General features: G+C 52.3%; 1 protein-coding gene across 1 annotated transcript in view; it reads right to left on the bottom strand.

Annotated features, from left to right (window-relative positions):
• Window positions 1–21,566, bottom strand: part of PPP1R12B (protein phosphatase 1 regulatory subunit 12B) — a 155,549-nt gene that overhangs the window by 12,411 nt on the left and 121,572 nt on the right. The window contains exons 19-21 of the mRNA XM_007456154.1: window positions 4,681–4,697; window positions 1,408–1,537; window positions 457–561 (exon numbers count right to left, since the gene is read on the bottom strand). Of these exons, the coding sequence (XP_007456216.1) occupies window positions 457–561; window positions 1,408–1,537; window positions 4,681–4,697 (252 nt within the window). The remainder of the gene's footprint in view (window positions 1–456; window positions 562–1,407; window positions 1,538–4,680; window positions 4,698–21,566) is intronic.

Here is a 21,566-nt window from a genome sequence, read left to right as displayed (position 1 = left end):
TGCTGACCCAACAATGACCCAAGACAGGGCTCGCGCCAGCGTTCCGTGAGGGTCTGTCTCCCTGGTGATGAGTGCACCACCCCGCTATGTGTCACTAATTAAACCAGACCCGGCAGCGAGAGGAAGAGCTTTATCTGGCTCCTTGTTCCGGCACAGGTGCTGCAGGACAGAACCCAACGTCCCAATGACACCTTCGTCCTGGGTTTGCTGTGACCAAACCACGACCGACAAGGCAGGAGGCACACACTGCCCACGACCAAGCCCTGACGCTGGCCCACGCTCTCCGCTAAGAAATGAGCAGATGACCCGTAAGAGGAATTACTAGCACTCGGGGGCCAGGAATGGTCCACTGGACCATCAGTTTCCAACTTTAAGTTCAACGTGGTTTGGACCCCAAACCAAATCTCTGGGAGGGCTGACCTGACTACCTGGCCCCTGCCCCCTCCCCCTCCTCACCTGGGCCATCTTCTCAAGCTTGGATTTCACGTCCGCCAGCTCCAGCTGGGCCTCCTGAAGTTTTGTCTTCAGCTTCTGGTTTTCGGTCAGGGCGCTCTCGTAGAGCTGGGGGGCGAGAAGAGGGCGTCAGGTGCCCACCCTGTGAGCGGAGCAGGAAGGCAGAAGGGCCCAGGGACAGAGGGCATTCAGCCAAGGGCGCTGGCTCTCCTGCTGCTGGAACCCTGAGGTCCTAGGTGCTGAACACAAATGATGCTCCACTGTCAATACTGCTAGTGCCCAGGAGGTGGGGTGGGGGGTAGGGAAGGCCGTCCACCACCTCCAGCAGGGAGGGCATTCGCATGGCTTAAAGACGTGGCTCCCACACAAAAGAGGCTTCCTTTTGGAGCCGCCCTCCTGTGTATCCATCTCAGCCAAGTTCTGTTCAACAAAACAAACATGTTCTTAACAAAAAAGTTTTCTCCTGGCATCTCAAGCACTTGAAAGGGAAGGTTTTTGAGCCGGCCCCTGGAGCTGGGTTCTCTCCCTCAAGGACCAAAGGAAACGAACCATAGAATGATTGGGGAAACCCCCCAAACCAGACTGTTATTATTTACCGTTGCCGAGAAGTATCTGGTTGGTTCACAGGACCTCATTAAAAGCACGTGTTTGTTAAAAATATCAGAGTCCATCAAGTGATTCTCCGGGCCCAGGCAACCAGCATTACTCTTATTTCCCTTTCCACAATTCTTAACCCTTACTTTTTCCTACACCTCTAAATATCTGATTTAGGTGCATTTTTACTGCACTGAAAGCAATACGTGAAGGGGTCTTCATTCAGCTGGTTGAGAGGCGGGTAAACGTGCTGTCCATTAGCATCTGTCGCTGGAGCACCTTCCCTCCCGCCTCTCAGCAAGAAAGAGGCAGGAGGGTCGAGTGGAGGGGACCCCTGCGCGGGGACCCAGGAGCCCCCACCTTTCTGTAGTCCCTGCTGCTGTCTTCCCCCGCGCGGCTGCTCAGGGTGGCCAGGCGGGCCTCGCGGGCCTCCCGGCGGGCTCTGGCCGAGGCCCGCTCGCTGCTGGCGTCACTGCCTCCCAATTCCAACCTGTGGGAGACACAGTAAAGGTACCAGTGGCTTCCGAGAACGAAAAGGTGGAGGGAGGAGATGCTTAAGGGCAGTGGGCGCCTTTCCTAAGATGCGCTTGAGCGCTCTGGCCAGAACAGGCCCAGGCCTCCCTGCCTGCCGAGGGCACTGCTCGGGGGAGGAGGCCAGCACCCACCCAGGATGGAGCTGACTCGGGAGGCCGGTGGTGTGGCTGTGTGCCGACGGCAAGTGCAGAGCTTCTCAAATTAGCTTAGGGCCAAACCGCTTCCCTCAAGAGCATGCTTTTAAACGCAGAAGTTTCTGGGATCTCAGTGGCTCTTAGAAAATGATTCCAATGAAGTGCCAATGAGCCAGAAACACACGGGCCTGGAGCTGCAAGTGGGGGTGGGTGAGGCTGGCAACCTGGGCTCAGCAGGCCGGCTGGACCCCCAGAGGTGTCGGGGGCGCCACCCGGTGCCGGGACAGCTCGCGTTGCACCCTCTCCTCTGGACGCCACACCTGTGACAGGACTTCATGTCTCGTAGCAACTGCACTTTTGGGGCGGACGGTGGCTTCGTCCCAGTACTGACTGGTCCATGAGTGGAAGGGCCTCTCAGCTGACCTGCTTAGGTGGACGGACGACTCGCACCCTGATCCTTCACACTGGTTCCTATTTTTTTGGCACCTTGCTCTTTCCAAGCTAAGAGGCGGCCCACGGAAGGGCCACGCGCAAACCAGCCCTCTAGGGCTCTACTCTTCACACTGGGGCGGTGTGAAGAGTCCCAGCTGTGGAGCTTCCGCCCGCGTTCCTGTCCTGCGGGGGCCACGCGGGGGTGTGGGAGGGGTGGACTAGGTGCCAGAAGAGGCCGAGCAGGGGTGGGGAGCAAAGCTGCCGATGACACCAAGGGCTGCCTTTTCCTCACAGAGGTGCTCAGTCCTACAACATTTTCTACTACATTCTTTTCCTTCTTATAGTTAAAAAAATCTTTTGTAAATAGAAATCTTTTTACTGACTTTCCTGATTGCAAAAGCAATACATGCATGTTGAACAGTTTAAGCATTGGAACTAAAGTGTCTAAAATAGAAAGTGAAAGTCGCCCCACAGTCCTGCCCAAGGAACAATCTCTACCAACAGTTCAGCTCATATCCTTGCAGGATGTTAAACAGGGATGTCAAAATAAATATTTCTGTAAATAAAACCAGAGAATACCTTCTGTGGTCGCTCCCCTACACCTACGCACTCACGACTGCAGGCATCTCACCATGTAAGTAAAAACACATTTGCCTCATTAAAAAAAAAAATGACTGCGTAGCCTTCCACTGTATGGCCGTACGACAGTTTAATCCTCTATTGATAGACACATATTGTTTTAAATTTTTTAGCTACTGTAAATAATGCTACAGTGAGACTTGTCTGTAAATCTTAGTGTATTTGTTATTTTTTTAGGATAAAATCTTAGCAGTGGAACTGTTTGGTCAAGAGATAAATAAATAATATTTTAAATGCAGATATATATGTTACCATACTGCCCTCTAGAGAGGTTTAAAACTTTTCAATCCAATAGGAGGAATATCTTATTGTTGTTAATTTTAATGCTTTAAAATCATTATGGAGGTTCAATATCTTTGATTACTTATCTTAGTTTTTGAAGGGCCTATTCATAGCCTTTGTTCATCTTTGCCTCATTATAGTGCAGGAGCATCCTACATATACTGGGGCTTTTAAAACTATCTAACATAGGTTGCAAAAAATGTTTTTCCCCACTTTACTTTTTGTCTCTTTTAACAGCAGAGATTTTAAATTTTACGTAACTAGAATGATTCTTTCCCCACTGAGTTGGAAAGTCATGCATGACTTTTGGGGGCGGTCGACTGTTCTAGAATCTCACTGTTTTAACGGCTACAGTTTTGTAGCATATTTTGAAGTCTGCAGGGAAATTTGTTTTCACAAATGGCCATTATAATGTAACAGAGTTCACAAGAAATTAACTGTAGCAAAACGCCACTCTCCACCAGCTTTGCAAAGCGAATTTTCTGCTGGGTTAGGTGGAAATTATATTTCTCCTAAGCTGGTGCTTGGTGAGAGGGCAAGCAAAGGACGAGCACACACAAGTGTGTAAATTTTAAAATATATGAATAAGGTAGAACCACCAGCTCAATTATTAAACGAATTATGAACCTCATTTGCCCTATGGTGTCCTGTAACTACACCTTCCCAATCTCTTCTTAATTTCGTCATCAGAGGAACAGTGGAAAATGGGAGGTTCAAACTCTGGCTCCACGTTCTCTATTATTTTATAATAATAAAATAACGCAAGCTTTTCTCTAGTTGCAGCAAGCAGAGGCTACTCTTCACTGCAGCGCATAGGCTTCTCATTGCAGTGGCTTCTCTTGTTGTGGAGCATGGGCTCTAGGCACGCAGGCTCAGTAGCTGTGGCTCACAGGTTCTAGAGCACAGGCTCAGTAGCTGCGGCGCATGGGCTCTAGAGCGCAGGCTCAGTAGTTGTGGCGCAGGGGCTTAGCTGCTCCGTGGCATGTGGGATCTTCCCAGACCAGGGCTTGAACCTGTGCCCCCTGCATTGGCAGGCGGATTCTTAACCACTGCGCCACCACGGAAGTCCCAGTCTCTATTATTTTATTTTATTCTTCAGGAAGATCAATTTTGTACCCTTAGGTACTAGGTGAAAAATTACAGAGGATCATTCCCCAAACTCTGATATGCTTAACTTTTTAGCAATTGCAAAACAGGTCTTTGGTTCACTGGATAAACTATTCCTGGGCCCCATGTGGGTACAGGGAACAGTGTCAGGTTCCCTGAACCAGCCAGTCAGGCTGGCCTCTCCTGTGCCCTGAGTGCCCTTCTGTACTTCCATCCCGCCCCTGAGACTGCCTGTCCAGTCATCTGTACGGTACATGAAGGTGAGGACACTAATGTCTCCCTAGCCCTGGCTGGGGGGAGCGGGCACGGTGCTCGGGGAACCAACATGGAGGTGGGATGCAGCGTGACTGGACAGAGGGGCCCGTGCGGGGGCCGAAGGGAGCCACTTGTGACTGTGGGGCTGTGGAAACGAGACGGGAGGATGGAGAGAGGCTGTTAGACTAGGCAAAACCGCGTGCAACCACGCATGCGTCTACTCACGAGTGTGAGGCAGGCAAGGTCTTACCTAGAAAGTCGTTCATGCTGGAGAAACAAGAGACAAACAGAAAAATCAGCATTAGCAAGGGACTGACATTTATTATTTCCGTTTACAAATGTACTCTTCAAATCAGATGTCTCAGCTTCACGGCTGAAGGCAGGGGTGCAGCCTCACAGTGTGAGGACAGGCTCCTCGGCTAAGCGCCCACGCCTGTGCCCACAACTTGCGAGACTTGAGGCTTTGGGAGCACATCTCATTAAACTGGAGTCCAGCAACGTGTGAAATGATCACCCGCCCTGCCACCTACCAAGCCGTCCTGTGTCCCAGGACTGCCCGGGCCTGCATGACAGGCTGCCTCTCTGGATCTCAGCGTCCATTCTACCCACCTCCCTCCACTCACACCCTCGGCCCTGCCCGTGTGAACACGGTATCCATGGCTGTGAAGGTCCAGAACGGTCCCCACTTCCTCCCATATCCCTAGTGAAGGGAGAGGAGAGCGGGGGAAAGGCCCACTCCCGTCCCGGGGGTGGTGGTAAAGCAACGAACGAGTAACCAAGTACTGAGGCCTCAGAAGAAAGGAGTTTACAGATTTGACCTCTGAGCTCGGTTACCTATGGTCGCTGCAAACAACAATGATTATGCCTGTTTTACGTTTCTTTTTAATCACAGATGACCTTTACCCTCTATCTCCACTTTTTTATAAAAAGAACTGAGGCCAAAAAAAACCCTCAATTGATTTAAATGTATTTTCTTTCCTCCTCTGAGGTGTTAAAGAATAACAAAATCCTCAAGGGCAGACAAAAGAAGGAAGACGAGAAACCAGGCCCGATTACCTAACAGGAGCGGCGAACCCCTGCTCCTCTGGCCATCGCCTGGGGACACTGCTCTGTTGAAGGTCACACCACGTGACAGCCCCACATACTGCGCCCTGAAGCCGCCCAGGGGGGGGCAGAGCGCCAGCACTGCTGGCTGGAGGGACCGACCAGGCGACCTCGCTGCAAGGTGGCTTTTCCCCGTGGACTTCTGTCTTGAACCCGGGGCTTCCATTCATCAATCCTCTCATGGGCTTTTCCAAAACGTCCTCAGCCTAACCTCAGTCTGGGAAGTTCTCTCTCCACAGGCCTAGAGCTGGGCCTACTTCCATGAATTGTAAAAAGTCCCCCAGGTGACCCACCACGCAGCCCAGGTTAAGCACCACTAACCATGGGCTTTTTAATGTGAAGACGTGTCCCATCTGAGGCGGAGGAATCGGTAAGAGACCCGTGCACTGTGTCTGTAACGTTCTCCTACACTGGAATCGGGCACCCTAAAACGTGTGAGTCTGGGTTTCAGGAATTCTCCTGTCTCACATTTATAATATCCCGTCAATCACTGCTTTTACCAACATTAACTAAGGGTTGTTCTTCTCTGACTTGAAGACTTTTGTCAGAAAAGAAACTAAATTTTAGCCACGTCTCAAGAATTACTTAATATATAAAAACGCTTCCAGTGTGCTCAGTGGCGCTGAGGTTTCGCCCGGTGGCCATGCCCGCCTGCCAGCTCTGTGCTGAGAGCTGGCCTTGGTGGTGCCCCGGCGGGGCGCGGGGGGCATTCACAGCCCAGGGGGACTGCCCAATGGGACACGCCCCAGACCCGTGAGTAACTGAGGCCGAACTCTGTCCCAGGCAACGCCAGGGGCCCTACCGAACTGAAGGACCGTGGAGAGCAGGGCCTGTAGGGGAGGCCCTGAGGAGGGGCAGCAGAGAAGCTGTGTGAGAGCAGCGCAGATGGGCCCGTCTGAGCAGCGCGGGGCAGACGGGGAGGAGGGGCAACAGAGAACAGTGCCGAGTCCGGGGGGCCCTTCCCAACAGAAATGGACGAGAAGATGATGCTCGGGAAACGCGCGCACACACACATCCAAGGTCTCCCCGCACCCTCTCCCTGCGGCCTGGCCACCGGCTCACTCCCAGTGACGCCCTCAGGGCCTGCACTGCTCACCAAACACCCAGCCAACAGTTCAGCCTTCAGGAAGGGGCCTGCCGGCCTCAGCATCGGCTGGGCCTGGGAACCAGTCTCTGTTCTGACATCTAGACCCGCGACGCCTCAATGCCCTGCCAGCTCCGCCTCACTTCGCAGCTGTAAACTCACCACACTGGCTGCTGCTGGTTAGAGCAGCAAGTTAACTCAGGACCTGGGAGACCGGGGTGGGGCAGGGGTGGGGACTGAGCTCACAGGCGCCGACCGTCCACTCTCTCATGGCTTCTGGGCAGAACGGCCTTTCTCACGCTCCATCGCCCCCATGGGAGAGCCTCTGTGAGCCTCCCACGCCCTCCCTCAGGCACGGAGAACGACCCCTTTACAACCTCGCCAGCTTGCCCCACGCCTTGGTCGTCTTCTCCCACAGAAACCCAAGCACACCTGTGCCCAGAGTGCAGACAGGGGCCTGACGACGTGACCGACAGACGCGTCTGTTTACCGACTCGGTGGTGCCTAGACTGTGGGATCTCACTTGAGGGTACTGTAACATCCTCTCTGTAAGAACGTGATTTGTGGGGTGAGATTTTACGACATCTCCAGCTTTCAGTCTGCTGTGCCGACGCTGGCAGCTGCCTCTCTAAGTGAAGAAAGTTCTTCCTTTCATTAAGGCAGGGACATTTGGCTTCTCCCAGGCCTCAGTCTGAGCCATTTCGTAGTATCAAAGCACACTACTCATCTCCACTGACCGACTCCTATCAGAGCACCAGGTAACTAACCTTGCCCACTCGGGATGGCCTGGAAATACTGCGGAGCTGCTGGTGCCCTGTCATCGCACCAGCAGAAGTTCTCAGACACAGGGCAGCATCGCGTGCAGCGACACTGAGTGGCCTCCACTGAGGAGGCTGATGCAAGATACAAACAGGCAAAAACTTAAAAGACACAGAAAATAGGTTAGCACTGCCATGCAGCAATCAGAAAAAGCCCACGGGGTCCTGGCAGTCCCAGGCAAGCCCTCCCCAGAGGCCAGCCTGGAGGGCGGTGTGTCCTACGGGGGCTGCCCAGGAGTGCCACTCCTATTTCTACCTGCCAGGGGTAACTGAAAGCAAATAGCACAGTGTGTTGTTTGTTGTACTTTTCAGGCATGTAAGATGCATGTTATCAAGTTCTTTGGGATGAACTTTCATCAGGTGTGGTAACGAGCAGACTGTCACCTGATCCAGGTGTCAGAGAAAACAGGGCTCCCTCTAAGCCCACCCCCCCATCCTTCTAGCACTCCCCCCCGCACCCCCCTCCAACTCCTGGAGCCCTCTGGAACCCTCGGGCTTTTTATCATTGCCTTCAAGGACTCGCCTTAGCCACGTCCCAAGAAGGTGACCTAACTCCTTGGAGAAGGGTGAGAGTCTCAGAGAAGAAGCACTGCAGGCTGCAGAGGCAGCACGGTCGTAGCACTGCAGGCTGCAGAGGCAGCACGGTCGTAGCACTGCAGGCTGCAGAGGCAGCACGGTCGTAGCACTGCAGGCTGCAGAGGCATAGCACTGTTTGCCATAAAGCGAGAACAATATCATTTCAAAGACGGAAGACACCTGGGATTTCTGGAGGAGATGGTGCTCTCATCGTAACAGAAATTAGCCCGAGAAGATAGTTCTTAGAGGCCAGAGGGCAAGTGGGTTAAAAGTGTACGGGACCTGGGACTCAACCCCCAGCTTCTGATAAAATGGCTTTGGTATTTAGATCATACTTCCAGAAACTATTGGTTTGCTTGGTTTCTTGATATCCTAGATAATCTGGTGTTTGACAGACAAACACTGGTTAGACTTAGGGAGAGAAAGTTTGGGTTTCTTGGGTAAAAGGAGCAGAGCGGCCGAACTGGTGGAGACTTAACTTCCATTTTCCCTCTTCCTCCTCCTGTCACTCAAACTGAGCACAGTGCACCGTCACCCGGACACAGTGTCTCAGTCTAAAGAGGTGACTCTGTCCCTGCAGGGAAAGCACGGAGTGGGTCTGGAGAGCAGGGGGCAGGGCAGTGCGGGCTTGCCTACGTGGTCTCACCGGGGCGGGGGACAGTAAAGGACAGCGTCAGAGGCTGGGGAAGGACATCGAAGACCCTCCAGAGCAGAGCCTGAGAGTCGGCCCCATGGGCAGCGACAGAGGAGAAGCCCCAGAACACAGGGCCTGGGGCCCCAGCCAATCTGCGCCCTTCGGAGGCCAGGAGCGGGGGTTCCCCTCGCCTGTGTTCTGGGAACGGCCCATCCCTCCCTGCAAGCTCCCCCCGTGGACGTGGGGCAGCGGCTCTCACTCCACTCTTGAGCTGGGCTGAACGGCGCACCTGCCCATGGTGACGCTGTTTATTTTAGGAGAGGCCCGAGCCTTCTACGCAGCCTACAGGTTAAGACCAACGTCCCGTGGCACGTGCTCTAGTCAGGACGTCTCAGGAGGACCTTCTGCTTGAAGACTGCTGCTCTGCTGCCACTGAAAACAAACGCCTGATGGCCACTGAGGCTGGGCTCTCTGGCGTGTCTGAGCCACAGGCAAACGGCTCAGAGAAGGAATCACTTTCACAGCTTTTATGGCCCAACTGGGGGCCATAGACATTGTGAATGGGGCCTGAAGCAGCAGAGACTTTAGAAACCAAAGCGAACACAGAAAACAGAAAGTAAAAAGAAAGACGAGCCAGATGCACCATAATTTAAAAAATGCTCCAAAACCAAGAAGCAGGCTCCTTCCTTTCATACCTCCTGAATTCTCCCATAACAGTCTCATTGGTCGGGGCCTGTTTCTAATAAAAGAACAGAGCGAAGAGCACCATGAATTCAGATGGAAACCCTGGGAAGGGACGGGAACAGGGCTGGCTTTGATTTGTGAAATGTGGAGAGTTCTCCGAACACCAGAGACTGGCTAGGAAACCCCCACGAAAGCTTTTAACGTGAAGTTATCAGGAGTTCAGGAAGGCAGATAATTAAAACCAAACTCTTCTGACCAAGTTTAAAATAAAATCTTAGCTCTGGAAGCTGGGCCCAAGGGAAAGGAACGAACCGCGTCACGTGGCCACACCACGACCAAAATGGGCCTGACGCTGCAGCGATGGGAAAGCCTCCGGGTAAACCTCCTACTTAACTTCCATGTTCCCTGGAGAGGCCCGAGCAGGGGCCGTCGGCGCTGCTCCAGGGTGCCTGAGCTCTGAGGAGCGTGGGTGTGGCTGCAGCGAGGACCCACCGCAGACCTGGCCCAGACCTGGACGCTACCTGAGCTCTGGGGACAATCGTTCTACGACGTTTTGAGTTTGAGAATCCTTCCCTATACTCGTCTCAGACACACTCAGGCTTCCTAAGCCTTCTGCCTGCAGGGAAGGGTACCCTCATGACCCAAATGATCGGGGCTCTCGGGAAACTTGGAAGGGCAGCCTAGTAGGCTCCACCTCTGAAAAGGATCTTTCTGAGTCTTACCGTTCCAGTAATGTATCTGGGGATCCTGAACAATTTGGAGATACACGTGGGGGCGGGGGCAGGGGCGGGGAGGGGGGGAATAAAAACTTTCACGATTTACGCAGAGGTGTTGACAGTAGGGCACAGTGATGCTGAGGCCTGCGTTAGGTGCTCTTCCCTGTATCTAAAAAATGAGCATTCCCTTAATATCATCAGACGTCCAACTATATTCATTTTCTCTTGCTGCTGCCCCACCATCGGCTTGGCTGCGCCCTGCTCAGGCTCTCACGGGCAGAACCGGGTGTCTGCTGGCTGGGCTCTCACCTGGAGGCTCGGGGGAGAACCCCTGCCTGTGGCCGCCGGGGCTGCCGCTGCTCCTGGAGGCCCCCGTGTCCTTCCCCACTTCACGCAGTGACACGGGGGCTCCTTTCCACACTCCTCTGCCATCAGCCAAGAAAGCTCTCTGCGTGCAGTGCTGGTGACTGGATCAGGCCCACGTCTCATAAGGTCGGTGATGCCCGTAACAGGTCGAGGGAGGGCCACCTCATCACCTACACGGGTCCTGGAACCCAGGCCAGGGCATCGAAACGAGCCATTTTAGAAAGTCCCGCTTTAAAAAGACATGGTCTAGTTTACCTGTAACATCCTCAGAGTAAGAAACATCCACAGTACACGGCCAGTCAGCTGCAGTTGGGTGATTATAGACATTTTGAATCAGAACAATGCTGAAAGCACTACTGATGCTGGGGAAGTGTGCATCCACCGAGCAGCTGTGTGTGCCAGAGGATACCTCCAAGCCAAATTCTAACAGTATTAAAAGTATTAAGTTACATCTAACTTCATCTTCGTTTACTCCTTGATTTGTCTTTACCAAGTACTTAATACATACGGGGGGAAAAACAAAACAAAACAGGAAAGTCAAGAAATACAGTACTTATAATCCCGTTTACACTGTAAATATTTCTGAAGAACCTCACTGCCAGATTGTGACGACCCTACCGATTTAATACTGCACGTAGAAACAAGATGATTGAATGTTACTGCACATATTCTGGTCCATCTCATTGTATTTCAAATGGTAGAAAGAGACCCATCTTCTGCTATATCTATAGATCACGCTGCCCAAACATTACTGGAATTCTACGGCTCTTATCTTCTATGCAGGCCTGTACCTTTTCTTTATGGATATTCCCAGCTTCCAAAGAATTTCTAGATTTTTTTGGGAACTCACAAAATGTACTTACTGTAGAAGGAAATATCTGAACGTACTAAAGTTCCCCTGAAATATCCAGGGCGAGCCCTTTGTGCTTAAAGGCCATCTGTAAACCCCTAGGATCCGTAAGCACACTGCAGACTGCGGCGTATTCTCCAGGCAGCTTTCACACGCCAGGTGACGGTGACCAAGGACGACGAGCTGCTCTAACGCGTGTGGCTCTAGCCAGGGCTCACGTCACTCACACTGAACACACACTTTCACTTAGTCTCAGGTCTGCACTGGCGTGCACGGTGCACGAAGTTGCAGTAGCCCCTGACATTGTGCAGACGATTCCAAGTGCGGCCTGAGCGTGGCCCCCAGGGCTGTGAGGCTCTGCAGGGTAGTGGGTCCCGCCACCCCGTTAGGGCCATCATCATGCCTCCTCAGCATTAAGCTTTCCAGGCCCACAGCCTGGGAAGAGGTGGATTTTTTACCTGGGAAATATCACTGTCCAGCAGCCTATTTGGGTAGCAGTTATTTTAATTTTATTCAGACTAGGCTGTGAATCAAAACCCTTGCCAAGGGGTTAGTGAGGCTCTCCAGACCTCACCTCTTAAGAGGAAACAGATACTCGGGACCTAAGTAGCCTAAGGAAAAACTTTTTCTGCTAATTAAGTTCCACAAAAGGTTAGGGACTTCCTTTGTTCTTAGCTTTCTCTCTCTGTTCCCACAGACACCAAAATATTAACTCACATATTTTAGAGCTGTCGACACACTAGCGAACTGCAACAGGCGGGGATCTGAAGAGCCTCGAGAACACCTGTGGCTATTAGCCTTCACTACAGAAACAGGATTTCACAGTGCATGGACGACCCCCTCCAGGGGGCCGCACAGGCCAGGAGTAGAGACCAGACCAGGGTCGGCAGTGCATCCCTTCCCTGTGAGGGAGGGGGCCTCAGACAGTGTCCTCTGGGCTCAGATCCCCTCTCTGGTGGGGGAAAGTTGAGCACACCCACACAACAATGACAGTCATCACCTGAGTGCAGTCAGACACTAGGCTGTCTGGTACACACAGCAGATAAAAAGGGTTGCCAGAAAAGAAAGACCGACGCTGTCTGGAGGTTTCTGGTAAGGCTTCGTGGAAGGACGACGCTATGAAAAGCATCAGCCTGGAGTCAGAAACAGGGTGGTCGTGAAGAATGACGCTGTTCCGCATGACCTGTCCTGTGAGAAATTGGGCACTAGCTGGGACCTCGTCAGTAGCCCAAGTGCTACTGGCAGCTCTGAAAGGTAAAGAACTGAAGCTTTCTTTGATTCTGCCACTAAATTTGACCTTTTATACCCGCTATGGACCTTGAGTCTTCAGATGCACAAGGTTCTTTGGATTTAGGGGGCTAAACTGTACTCCCAGAGCAAAACTGGTGTTTTACAGTATAGGCCTTAGGGAGAGGAGACACGTGTTTGATTTTTGGCAGGTGAAAGATCCCTTAGATAAAGAGAAACCTCAGAAATTCAGGCTCTTCTAATTCAGAACTTGTTATAATGTAACAGGTCCCGAATTGAAGCATACCTTTGTACCATCTGCTTAAAAATTATTTTATAAGTAAATTAATAGCATAAAAAGATAAGATAAATGACCTTACCTAACAGATCTGTTTTTGAGCACTTATAAAAATGGCTTTAGAGAACTATTTACTAATACACTCGCTAAAAATGATTTTAGGTGACAACCTTCAAGGGTAGAGCAGATCTTTTCTCCTTAGCAACAGTTCTAATGTAGATACTTAGAAGTAACAAAACTATACCTACTTTTAAATGTTGCAAAATTCTGACTTTATCTAAACTGATTTGTCTTTTTCTAAATTATTCTGTGAACTTTCTCCTTCTTTACAATAGGTTTATTATTGCCATCTCTCTTTTCAAAACAGATTGAATGGTCAGGGATATTAGCAATAACTCAGGAGCTATTTCACGGAGACGCAGTGGTTCCCTGGACCGCTACACAGCTTAGCGCTGCCGGCTCCAGCATCTGCTGGTACATGGGCTCAGGCAACTACTAACTTCCCTCTGCCTCAGCGTCCTCACGGGTAGAGTCGGGGGAATGGTAGCCGGTGCGTAAGGTTATCAGCAGGATGAAGTGAGAGTCGCGTGCCTGGCACAGCACCTGGCACAGCTGATGCTCTATAAGTACCAGTTTCCACTGCCCACTCCTCTCTGCCGGGGCTGCTGGCTGCCAGAGTAATAAGCTCAAGCAAACTCTTCCACTCAAGCCAAGCGCTTTGATTGTCTGTAGATTTTGATCATCCAGGCTATAGCTCCTACTTACCCTTTCTAACCCACAGGCATTTAGGGTTATTATTCTACCGTCCGCATAGTTATACTCTCTCCCAGATAACCAACCACGGGAGGTCGATTCTGGAAGTCCACAGGAGCTGTGACGCTCCGACACAAAGATGCTGCTTTCACAAGGAAGCAGGCGGAGGTCAAAGTCTAGACACGCTTCCATGTCTTTACCCCGTCAGCTCACCGGCAGGACTCCTGTACTGTGGCCCAAGGAGGAGGCTGGGCTTTGGGCTGGGATGAGGCCTAACCCCAGGTGTGGACAGCTGCCACCCCCCGAGTGACACACAGTCAGGGCCAGAAAGGAAAGCAGCGAAAGGCAGCTGGAAGCCAGCCCGAGCCGTTCCCCTCCAGCTCCTGGTTCTAACCGCCAGCTCCCCCACGTGTTACGAGGCTGAGGAAGAGGCAGAAGCAACGCTGCATAATCTGGGAACTGCTCAAGTGGGAAACGCTCTCCCCGGTGGCCCCGCTGGCCGTACTGAAAACGAGAAGCCCAACCTCTTGATCCACCTGACCCTCCATCTCTGGATTCTCTGGGGCTGCAGCTCATCACTGGAACATCAAGTTGACCGCAATACCTGCAGACAGACAGACAGACAGGACTCAAGGCCTTCTGTCTTGCCTCATGTGACCCCGTGGTGAGTGGAGAGGAAAAGGCCACACGCGGGAAGAGCCTTCTAACCTCTTGCTATTACTCCCCAAGGCTTTATTCCCAGCTTGGTCCTTACGTGACATCTACTCCTTGGTTTTAATCATAAATATCAGTATTTTCAGCCCATTATTTTCTTCCAAGCTTCGGACCAACTACTTTCTGGTGGCAGTACCGAAGCTCCTGAAGTCCCTCTAACTCAGCACATCCCAGCATGAGGCGCCTCCGCACTCGGCACCCTCTGCTTCCTGCCCTGCCCACTGAGCCGTGTCCTGCCGGTTTCTACCGAGTGGCCCAAACCAGAAGCCTGAGAGTCGCCCTGGCCCCTGCCCGCTCACGGGCTCACCCCACCCCAGTCCACTTTGAAACAGCTGGACGGTCCTCTGACCACCGGACAGCGCCTCCGTCCAGGCCCTCACTTCTCACCGGAGGACCGACCTTACCCCCAGGCCCGCCGACAGTCCAGCCTTCAGCTGCCGGAGCGATTTCTCTAACAAGCAAACAGCTCTGATCACAGCAACCTGACCCCAACTTTTCAGTCCTTCACCCACCGGCCAGCTCTCCAAGCCCTCGGAACGACATGCCAAGCCCAACACGAACCGGCCCCTGTGCATCTCCAGCTGAACTTCCGATTACACCCCTCATTCACCCTCCGCATTATACCTCCTGTCCCAGCCACACCGATCTGCAGCTCTCAGAGTAGTCCTCTATTTCCTCTCATCTTTTTTCCACCTTGGTAATGCACTGCTTGCTTTCACTGTCCGTTCAACAGCCTTATGCATCTCCCGCTTGACTGGCCTCCTAAAATAAAGCACCTGGGCCCACATACCTTTATTAGAAGACTCACTTCCCTTTGTTATAATCCTGGAGCTCCCGTCTCATCTCCCCAGTTAGACTGCTGCCTCCCTGAGGGCAGGGACTGTGTCTTTCATCTCTCGATTCCAGATCCAGTACAGGCTTACTTACGTAGCAGACGCTCATGGAACGTTAATCGTGGGAGGATTCAGGACAGGGTAGGTGGCCTTGGTGTTCATCTGCCATGGAACCAGTCTCTGGTGAACAAGCCTCCCCTCCGTGGCTGACCCAGCCCAGCGTCCACCTAGGATTCATGGAACCGTTCCCGGTGGGGAACTGCTTTCATTCCTACAGGTTCCACTACATTGCTCAGGAAGATTCCTTGCGAAAGAGTTACTGCTTACTGACTTTTCTCGAGTGGAATTTAAAAAACCCAACCCAACCCAACCCAACCCAATACACTAGTGGTTTTAATTAGAGAGAGAGAAAAAAAAATGGTTAACAGCTTGCACCCTTAGTTAGTTTTATTCACCCAGACAAATGCTTCTCATCCCCTGACAACGGATTATAAAGGAGTAAAACATGGATTCCAGATTGGAAGCATGAGAGCAGGACAAGAGGAACAAAGGATAAAGGAACAGCCTAAAAGCTGTTCGGCGTTGGCCACAGGAGAGCACAAAGGAGGCAAAGACGCGGACTCCACACCAGCGCCTGGAAGGGAGGAGCACCCCGTGGGTGAGCACCCCGTGGGTGAGCTCTCGAGAGCAGCGATCCTCTGTCCCCTGACTTTCTACCAAATGTACCCTCATTAGTTTGTAGAGCTGGTTATGAAACAAAACAAGCTGGTAAATTTTCCCCTTTACTTACATTAACAGCTGGGGTGAAAAATATTATGTAAAATCTGTGTATTTTCTCTTGAGATGTAAGTCCTAACGGAATAACAATCCAGGTTACGTGGGAAAAATGCTACTGATCTTGGTTTATAGATGCAGGCCAAATCCTGTTATCATAAATACCAACCAATTCAAAGAAAATCTGTCTATTTAAAAGATTCCCAGGGTCCCAATTACTTCAAAACTATTCAGTACAACAAATATCAACTAAGCACTACAAGTTGGACATTCTCAAGTAGTCTGTTATCTTTTCGATATGCCCTGTACTGAAGAATGTTTTGTTAAATTAGCAAATAATAATTTGAGAACACTGACCAGTGATTACCTGGCTCTTGCTTTCAAGATGATTTTAAAATGCTAAATCATCTAAATTGACTAGCTTTTAAGTTACCAGAATTTATAAACTTGAGACCCAGTAATATTCACAGTGATTAAGAAGCAAGAAGGAGCTAGAGGTGTCTAATATGTTTGTAGTTCAGAATTATTATTTTTTTTATGTTGGAAAATTACATCAAAAGGAAGCTTTTATACAAACGTGTGAGCTTGGCACCTCGTGGAGTGGCTCACAGTGTGAGGAGAGGCTGAGCCTTCAAAGCTTCACCAGTAAATGCTGGCATGGCGCCCATCAGTAACGAGGGTGACTCTGCAAGCTGCTGCGCTTTCCCTGAGAAATCAGAGACGAGCAGGTCTGTCACTCAGGGAGCACCCCCTCCCCCCCCCGCCCCCCAATTTTTAGAGACAAAGAGACGTTGGACTAGTGTGAACCTAGTGTGAAAGTCAAAAGAATTGTTTAAAAAAAGTATTTCACTCTCAGGGTCAGCAGAGACCAGAGCAGCATTAGTGGGTTATGAGGGGTGGGTGGTGGACGTCTTCCTTACGGAGGGAGGGGTGGATTTAAAAACGATGTTTCATAGTATAATCTTGTGTTCAGAGAATGACAAATGTTTATTATTTTTAAACTAGAAACTAGAGAAAGTAAACAAAATCCTTGGCTGGTGAGGACACATACTGTCTTTCTCATGTAAGTGATTATTTCATTAGGGAGGATATTAGTTGCACAATCTCTAGGCAAACATTAGGTTATCACATTATTTAAAAACAGTCATAGTTTTACCAAGTACAGAAACACTGAATTACATAATATTAAAAGTATCAGATGCTGCTGGGAGTTTAAAGGCATGATAAGACAGTTTCGGTTTTCCAATTACTGAAAAATCATCCTACCACTTGTTTTCTCAAGTTAGAAATAACCCGTAAGAGCTGCAGTTCACAGGCTGCCCTTTCTGCTTCCTGAACATCTAAGAGCAAGGTGTCCAGCAGCCATTATCTTAAGATTCCCTGCGAGGACGTTTTCCTCACAAAGCATTTACTGCTTGGCCCTTTTGGCAACACTGCTTCTCTTGGTGTGTGCTTCGACCCTCAGGGTTACAGAGCCGGCTCCGGCAGCTACAGCTCCTCAGCCGCGCGTGGCCTCTAACAGGACCGGCGCGAGCAGGGGTCCCCCAGGTTCCGTGAGGACGGAGAGAGCTGTTCCCAGCAGACGCACCCCAGCACCTGTGCTGCGAGAGGCCCAGGAGCTTCTGCCCCTAAGGGGGCTCCCAGGCCCGAAGAATTAACTGTTCTACAAGTGATCTCCAGTTCAAGTTGATTATTTAGACCTAAGTATTTAATGCTCCTCCTTTCCAAATTCCTATTGAAGTAAACAAAGAAATGTAAATTAGGAGGAAAAAAACTGTTTCAGACCTAGAAAGGTAGAAAAGATTGACCAACAGACCAGAAACTTGGGAGTTTATGTTATATCCTGCAAATAGAATTGCATAAACTCCTACTGTTAGAGTGCCCCAGGGCTTTGGCTTAGGTACCTTCTCTCTTCAGTTATACATAATGAACCCTGTCTCTATTGCTACTTTGAATTTTCTCTAGAACTCTAAACTTATATACCCAACTGACTGTTGGACATCATCCATGGGTACTCAATGGGAATGTCAGATTTGAAGGAGCCAAAACAGAACTCATAATTCTTCCACTGTCTATCAAACCTGTGGTGTGGCTGTCTGCAGACACAGCCCCCCCCCCCATTCCAGCTTCCTGCGTCCCCACCACGTCCAGAGCTGCCCAAGCTCTTAAAACTGTCCGCTTTGACCCTGGCGTGTCCTTAACCTTCAAATATATTTGATGTGAGCTCCGGTGCTGCTGACGAGGAGGATGGGACCGGATTCTGCCCTCGCTGCTGAGGACGCTACGGAAGGAGCCTCTCCTCTGCGTCCCTCCGTGTCCTCACCTGTGACACGGGGACGGCAACACCCGCCTTGTAGGTGCCTGAGGATTACTCGAGGCGGTGAGAGTCTCAGGCCTGGAATATGTTAGGTATTTTGGATAGAATGCTTGTGTTTTTATTGGCATTAGATGCTCAGAAGTGTGCCTCAGCCTGTCCTGCAGTGACATCTGTATCACACAGTGCAGGTATAACCCCGCATCTGTTCTGAAGCAGCATCAGAAGGCAGGTAAGACACCACCACCACCACCCGACGCCCAGACCAGCTCTCAGAGAGCACGCAAACCCGCCAGCACACGAGACGAGACGAGACGAGACGGGACTGCACTCCTAGGAGGTACATCTTGGTTCTGTGACCCATTCCGAGTGTCAGCAGCCCCTGAATTAGCCCGTGTGTCTGCCACTCTCTCCAACACTACAGTGGAGTGTGAGTGGTCTCTGCAGCACAGGCCCAGGCTGTCTGGACTCCGGGGGCTACAGACAGAGCTGAGGTGACGGCGGGAACCCGCAGACACGGGCACTGAACCTGGGAAGCAGCCCGCCACGCAAGCCACCACGTTTCAGTTCCTATAATCCAAATCCTCAAGTTCTCTCCCACTGCGGCCTCTGTCTAAAAAGTCGGGGGTAGGGGGAGCGGTGGCATGAGGGCCAGGCCGAGAAGAAAGCAGCAGCCCCTCTAGAGAGGACACGGGCTCACCCAGGAAGGGAAAAGGGGGCATCCCTGCTCCAGGAGCCAGGGCTACGGGGCTGAGCGAGGCTGACAAGGGCTCCTCACACCACGAGGCACCCCCAGTGCCGCCGAGAGGGAAGGGAACCAGGGCACGCTCCGTCCTGGGGACCCAGCCTGGCAGCTGTTTGCGCAGCGGGGGCATGCTCCCCCGGAGAGAGCAGCCCAGGCCACGTGCAAAGAGGCTGCCACACCCATGACGGCGATATGCACACGGGAGAGACCCCGTGGTCATTTACACTGGGAGACAGACACTGAACGTGGTATCAAGCCCCACAGAGGAGCCCAGGGCTTCCTCTCCAAATAAGGAAGCTGTGACCGACCTGCTCCCGGGCAGAGACGCTCTCGCTAACTACGGAGGGGCTGCCACCTCACCCCGCGCGCCCAGCAGGGCCCTCGGCAGCACGGCGGGCTTCTGCTGGCCTCCCACGGGGGACACCTGAATCCACGTGCAATCCACGTCCACAGAAACACACACTAGATAGAGGCTGGACCTGCCTGGGGCGTTGCAAACACCCCCAGAGCCGGCTGTCTACAGCCGGGAGGTACCTCTTTGGCTTTTTAAGCGCAGAGGTTCCTGACGGTCACGGAGGAGTAGGACCCCAGTGTCCAGAACGCCTGCGCACCCTGTTCTCTCTTTATCGCTCACAGACACACAGGATCGCAGAGACACCCCCGCATGTACACGCCTGCACAAATGCACGTGCAGAACCTGCACACGCAGAGCCGACACGTGCCTGAGGTCACTGAACGTGGTTCCGCAGCCACTGGGAGCTGCCTCTCCTGAAACACCGTACTGACCCATAAAACACAGGAAAGGGACTGACTAAACACAGCCGCGTAAATCAGAGAAAGCCCGTAAGACACGGTAAGGAGGCCTCTATACTCTTCCTGTCAGGCATTTCACAAGTGACGCTGAAAAGCTGGAAGACAGAAGCTGTGTCATGCATTCACGTCCACTTTCACCTAAGATGCCGTTAAGAATCAGGAACAGGAACCTCCTGCAGAACAGCTCCCGGCGGGGCCTCCGTCTCCCTGGCTGGTTCCACACGCCCTGAATCCCCTCGGCCCTGACCGACCCCCGGGGCCCGGCCTCACAGCCCACCCCCAACAGACCGCGGACGGAGGGAGGGCCGCTTACTCGGAGCGTCCTGGCCGTCAGGGAGGGCGAGCCCGGGGGCGAGTCCGACTGAGCCGTCCTGCTCCGAGCGAGGTCCTTGCCCCGGCCGTGCAGGGAGGACATGGCCCCTCGGGGGCAGAGCCGGTCGGGCACCCCCAGATCGCGCCTTCGAGCTGAACTGAATCAAGGGTAGAAGCCACCCAGTCAATGAGTCCACAGTCACACGGGGGCCGAAGCGTGTCTCAGTCCAGCTCCAGCACAGGCGCTGGGCTGGGCCCCGCTGCCGACCCAGCCCGGCCCCAATCCTCCCGAAGGGTGCCGCTCACGGAGGCCTGTGCCCCACAGAACCTGGGTCCAGGTTCCGGGACAGCAGGTCACGCCCCGGCGGAGACGACCTCAGATCCCCTGGAGGACGAGCCTGCGAACAGCTCCTGTCTCTTCATCCGGAGGGAAGACACGCAAATCCTCTGGACACCATGCTGCCTCCCCGGAGCCGGGCTCCAGGGCTGAACGGGGTCTGGAAGTGCCCCTGTGACCAACCGCCGCGATAAATGCAACTTAAACAACTTAAAAACAAAAACCAAAGAACAACACATAAATAAGGTACTAAGAGTTCAGGAGAAGGAAGCAGTCTCAGGAAGCCAGAGGAGGCTGCTTTCACATATAAACACGCAGCCCCACACGCTCCCGCCCTCCGACTCTGACATTCCAAATCCTATTCGCTCAGCGAGGAATGCTGGACACCGGCCAAGGGCAAAGATGCACTTTCCACTCAGAATTCGGGTTGCCACTTGCAGGAGGAGAGGAAAGCCCGCCGGCCTCTGGGAGTTCAGGGGGGCCCCCTGGGGGCTCAGGGACAAAGCCACCACCCCTGGCACCCACCCCGTCGGCCGGCTTCTCAGACGCTCCGCCACGTGGGAGAGCGGGGACTTTTCCACGTCTGGGTCCCTAAGTAACAAAGCCCAGACAGACACAGCAGTCAAAGCACCTTCAGCCCTTTTATGTCCAAGTTTAACGACACGTCATTCCTGCCGCCCCCTGAGGAAGCCGCAAGTTGCAACTCCGGCCACGGCGGAGGAAGCTTTCCGTCCACAAGAGACCTGGACGGCAGAGCCTCTGAGCGCAGGGCTTAGCTGAGTTTTACAAAATGCCATAATCGGGAGGATTGAGATGGGGCGGGGGGGCCAGGCGAGGGGAGAGAGAGGAGGGTCAGAAATAAAGAGAGAACAGAGACAGGGGAACTGACTGCACGACTGCAGAGAACGTCAAGAGTTAAAAAGAATGGAATTTATTTGCTTGGTGTTGAAGGATTTTGGATTTGGCCTTGAAACATCTCAAGTTTAATCTTTTGCACTCTGTGTCATCACTACCCTGTCCAACACTTCTAGGCCAAATGCTTTCTAAGCAGATGGGTTTATCCCTGAAGTAACAACTCACTTCTCTCTGGGACCTTGGACGCTCTATCCCGCCCTCCTTTCCCCACGTGAAATTGATCCTTTTTCCTTCATATATTCCCAGCAAGCCACTCTTTTCCCTCCAAC

The sequence above is a fragment of the Lipotes vexillifer genome, unplaced genomic scaffold, assembly GCF_000442215.2.
Source record: "Lipotes vexillifer unplaced genomic scaffold, Lipotes_vexillifer_v1.1 scaffold1201, whole genome shotgun sequence".
NCBI lineage: Eukaryota > Metazoa > Chordata > Mammalia > Artiodactyla > Lipotidae > Lipotes > Lipotes vexillifer.
Note: the sequence above shows the minus strand (reverse complement) of the source record. Positions and strands in the feature narration are given on the sequence as shown.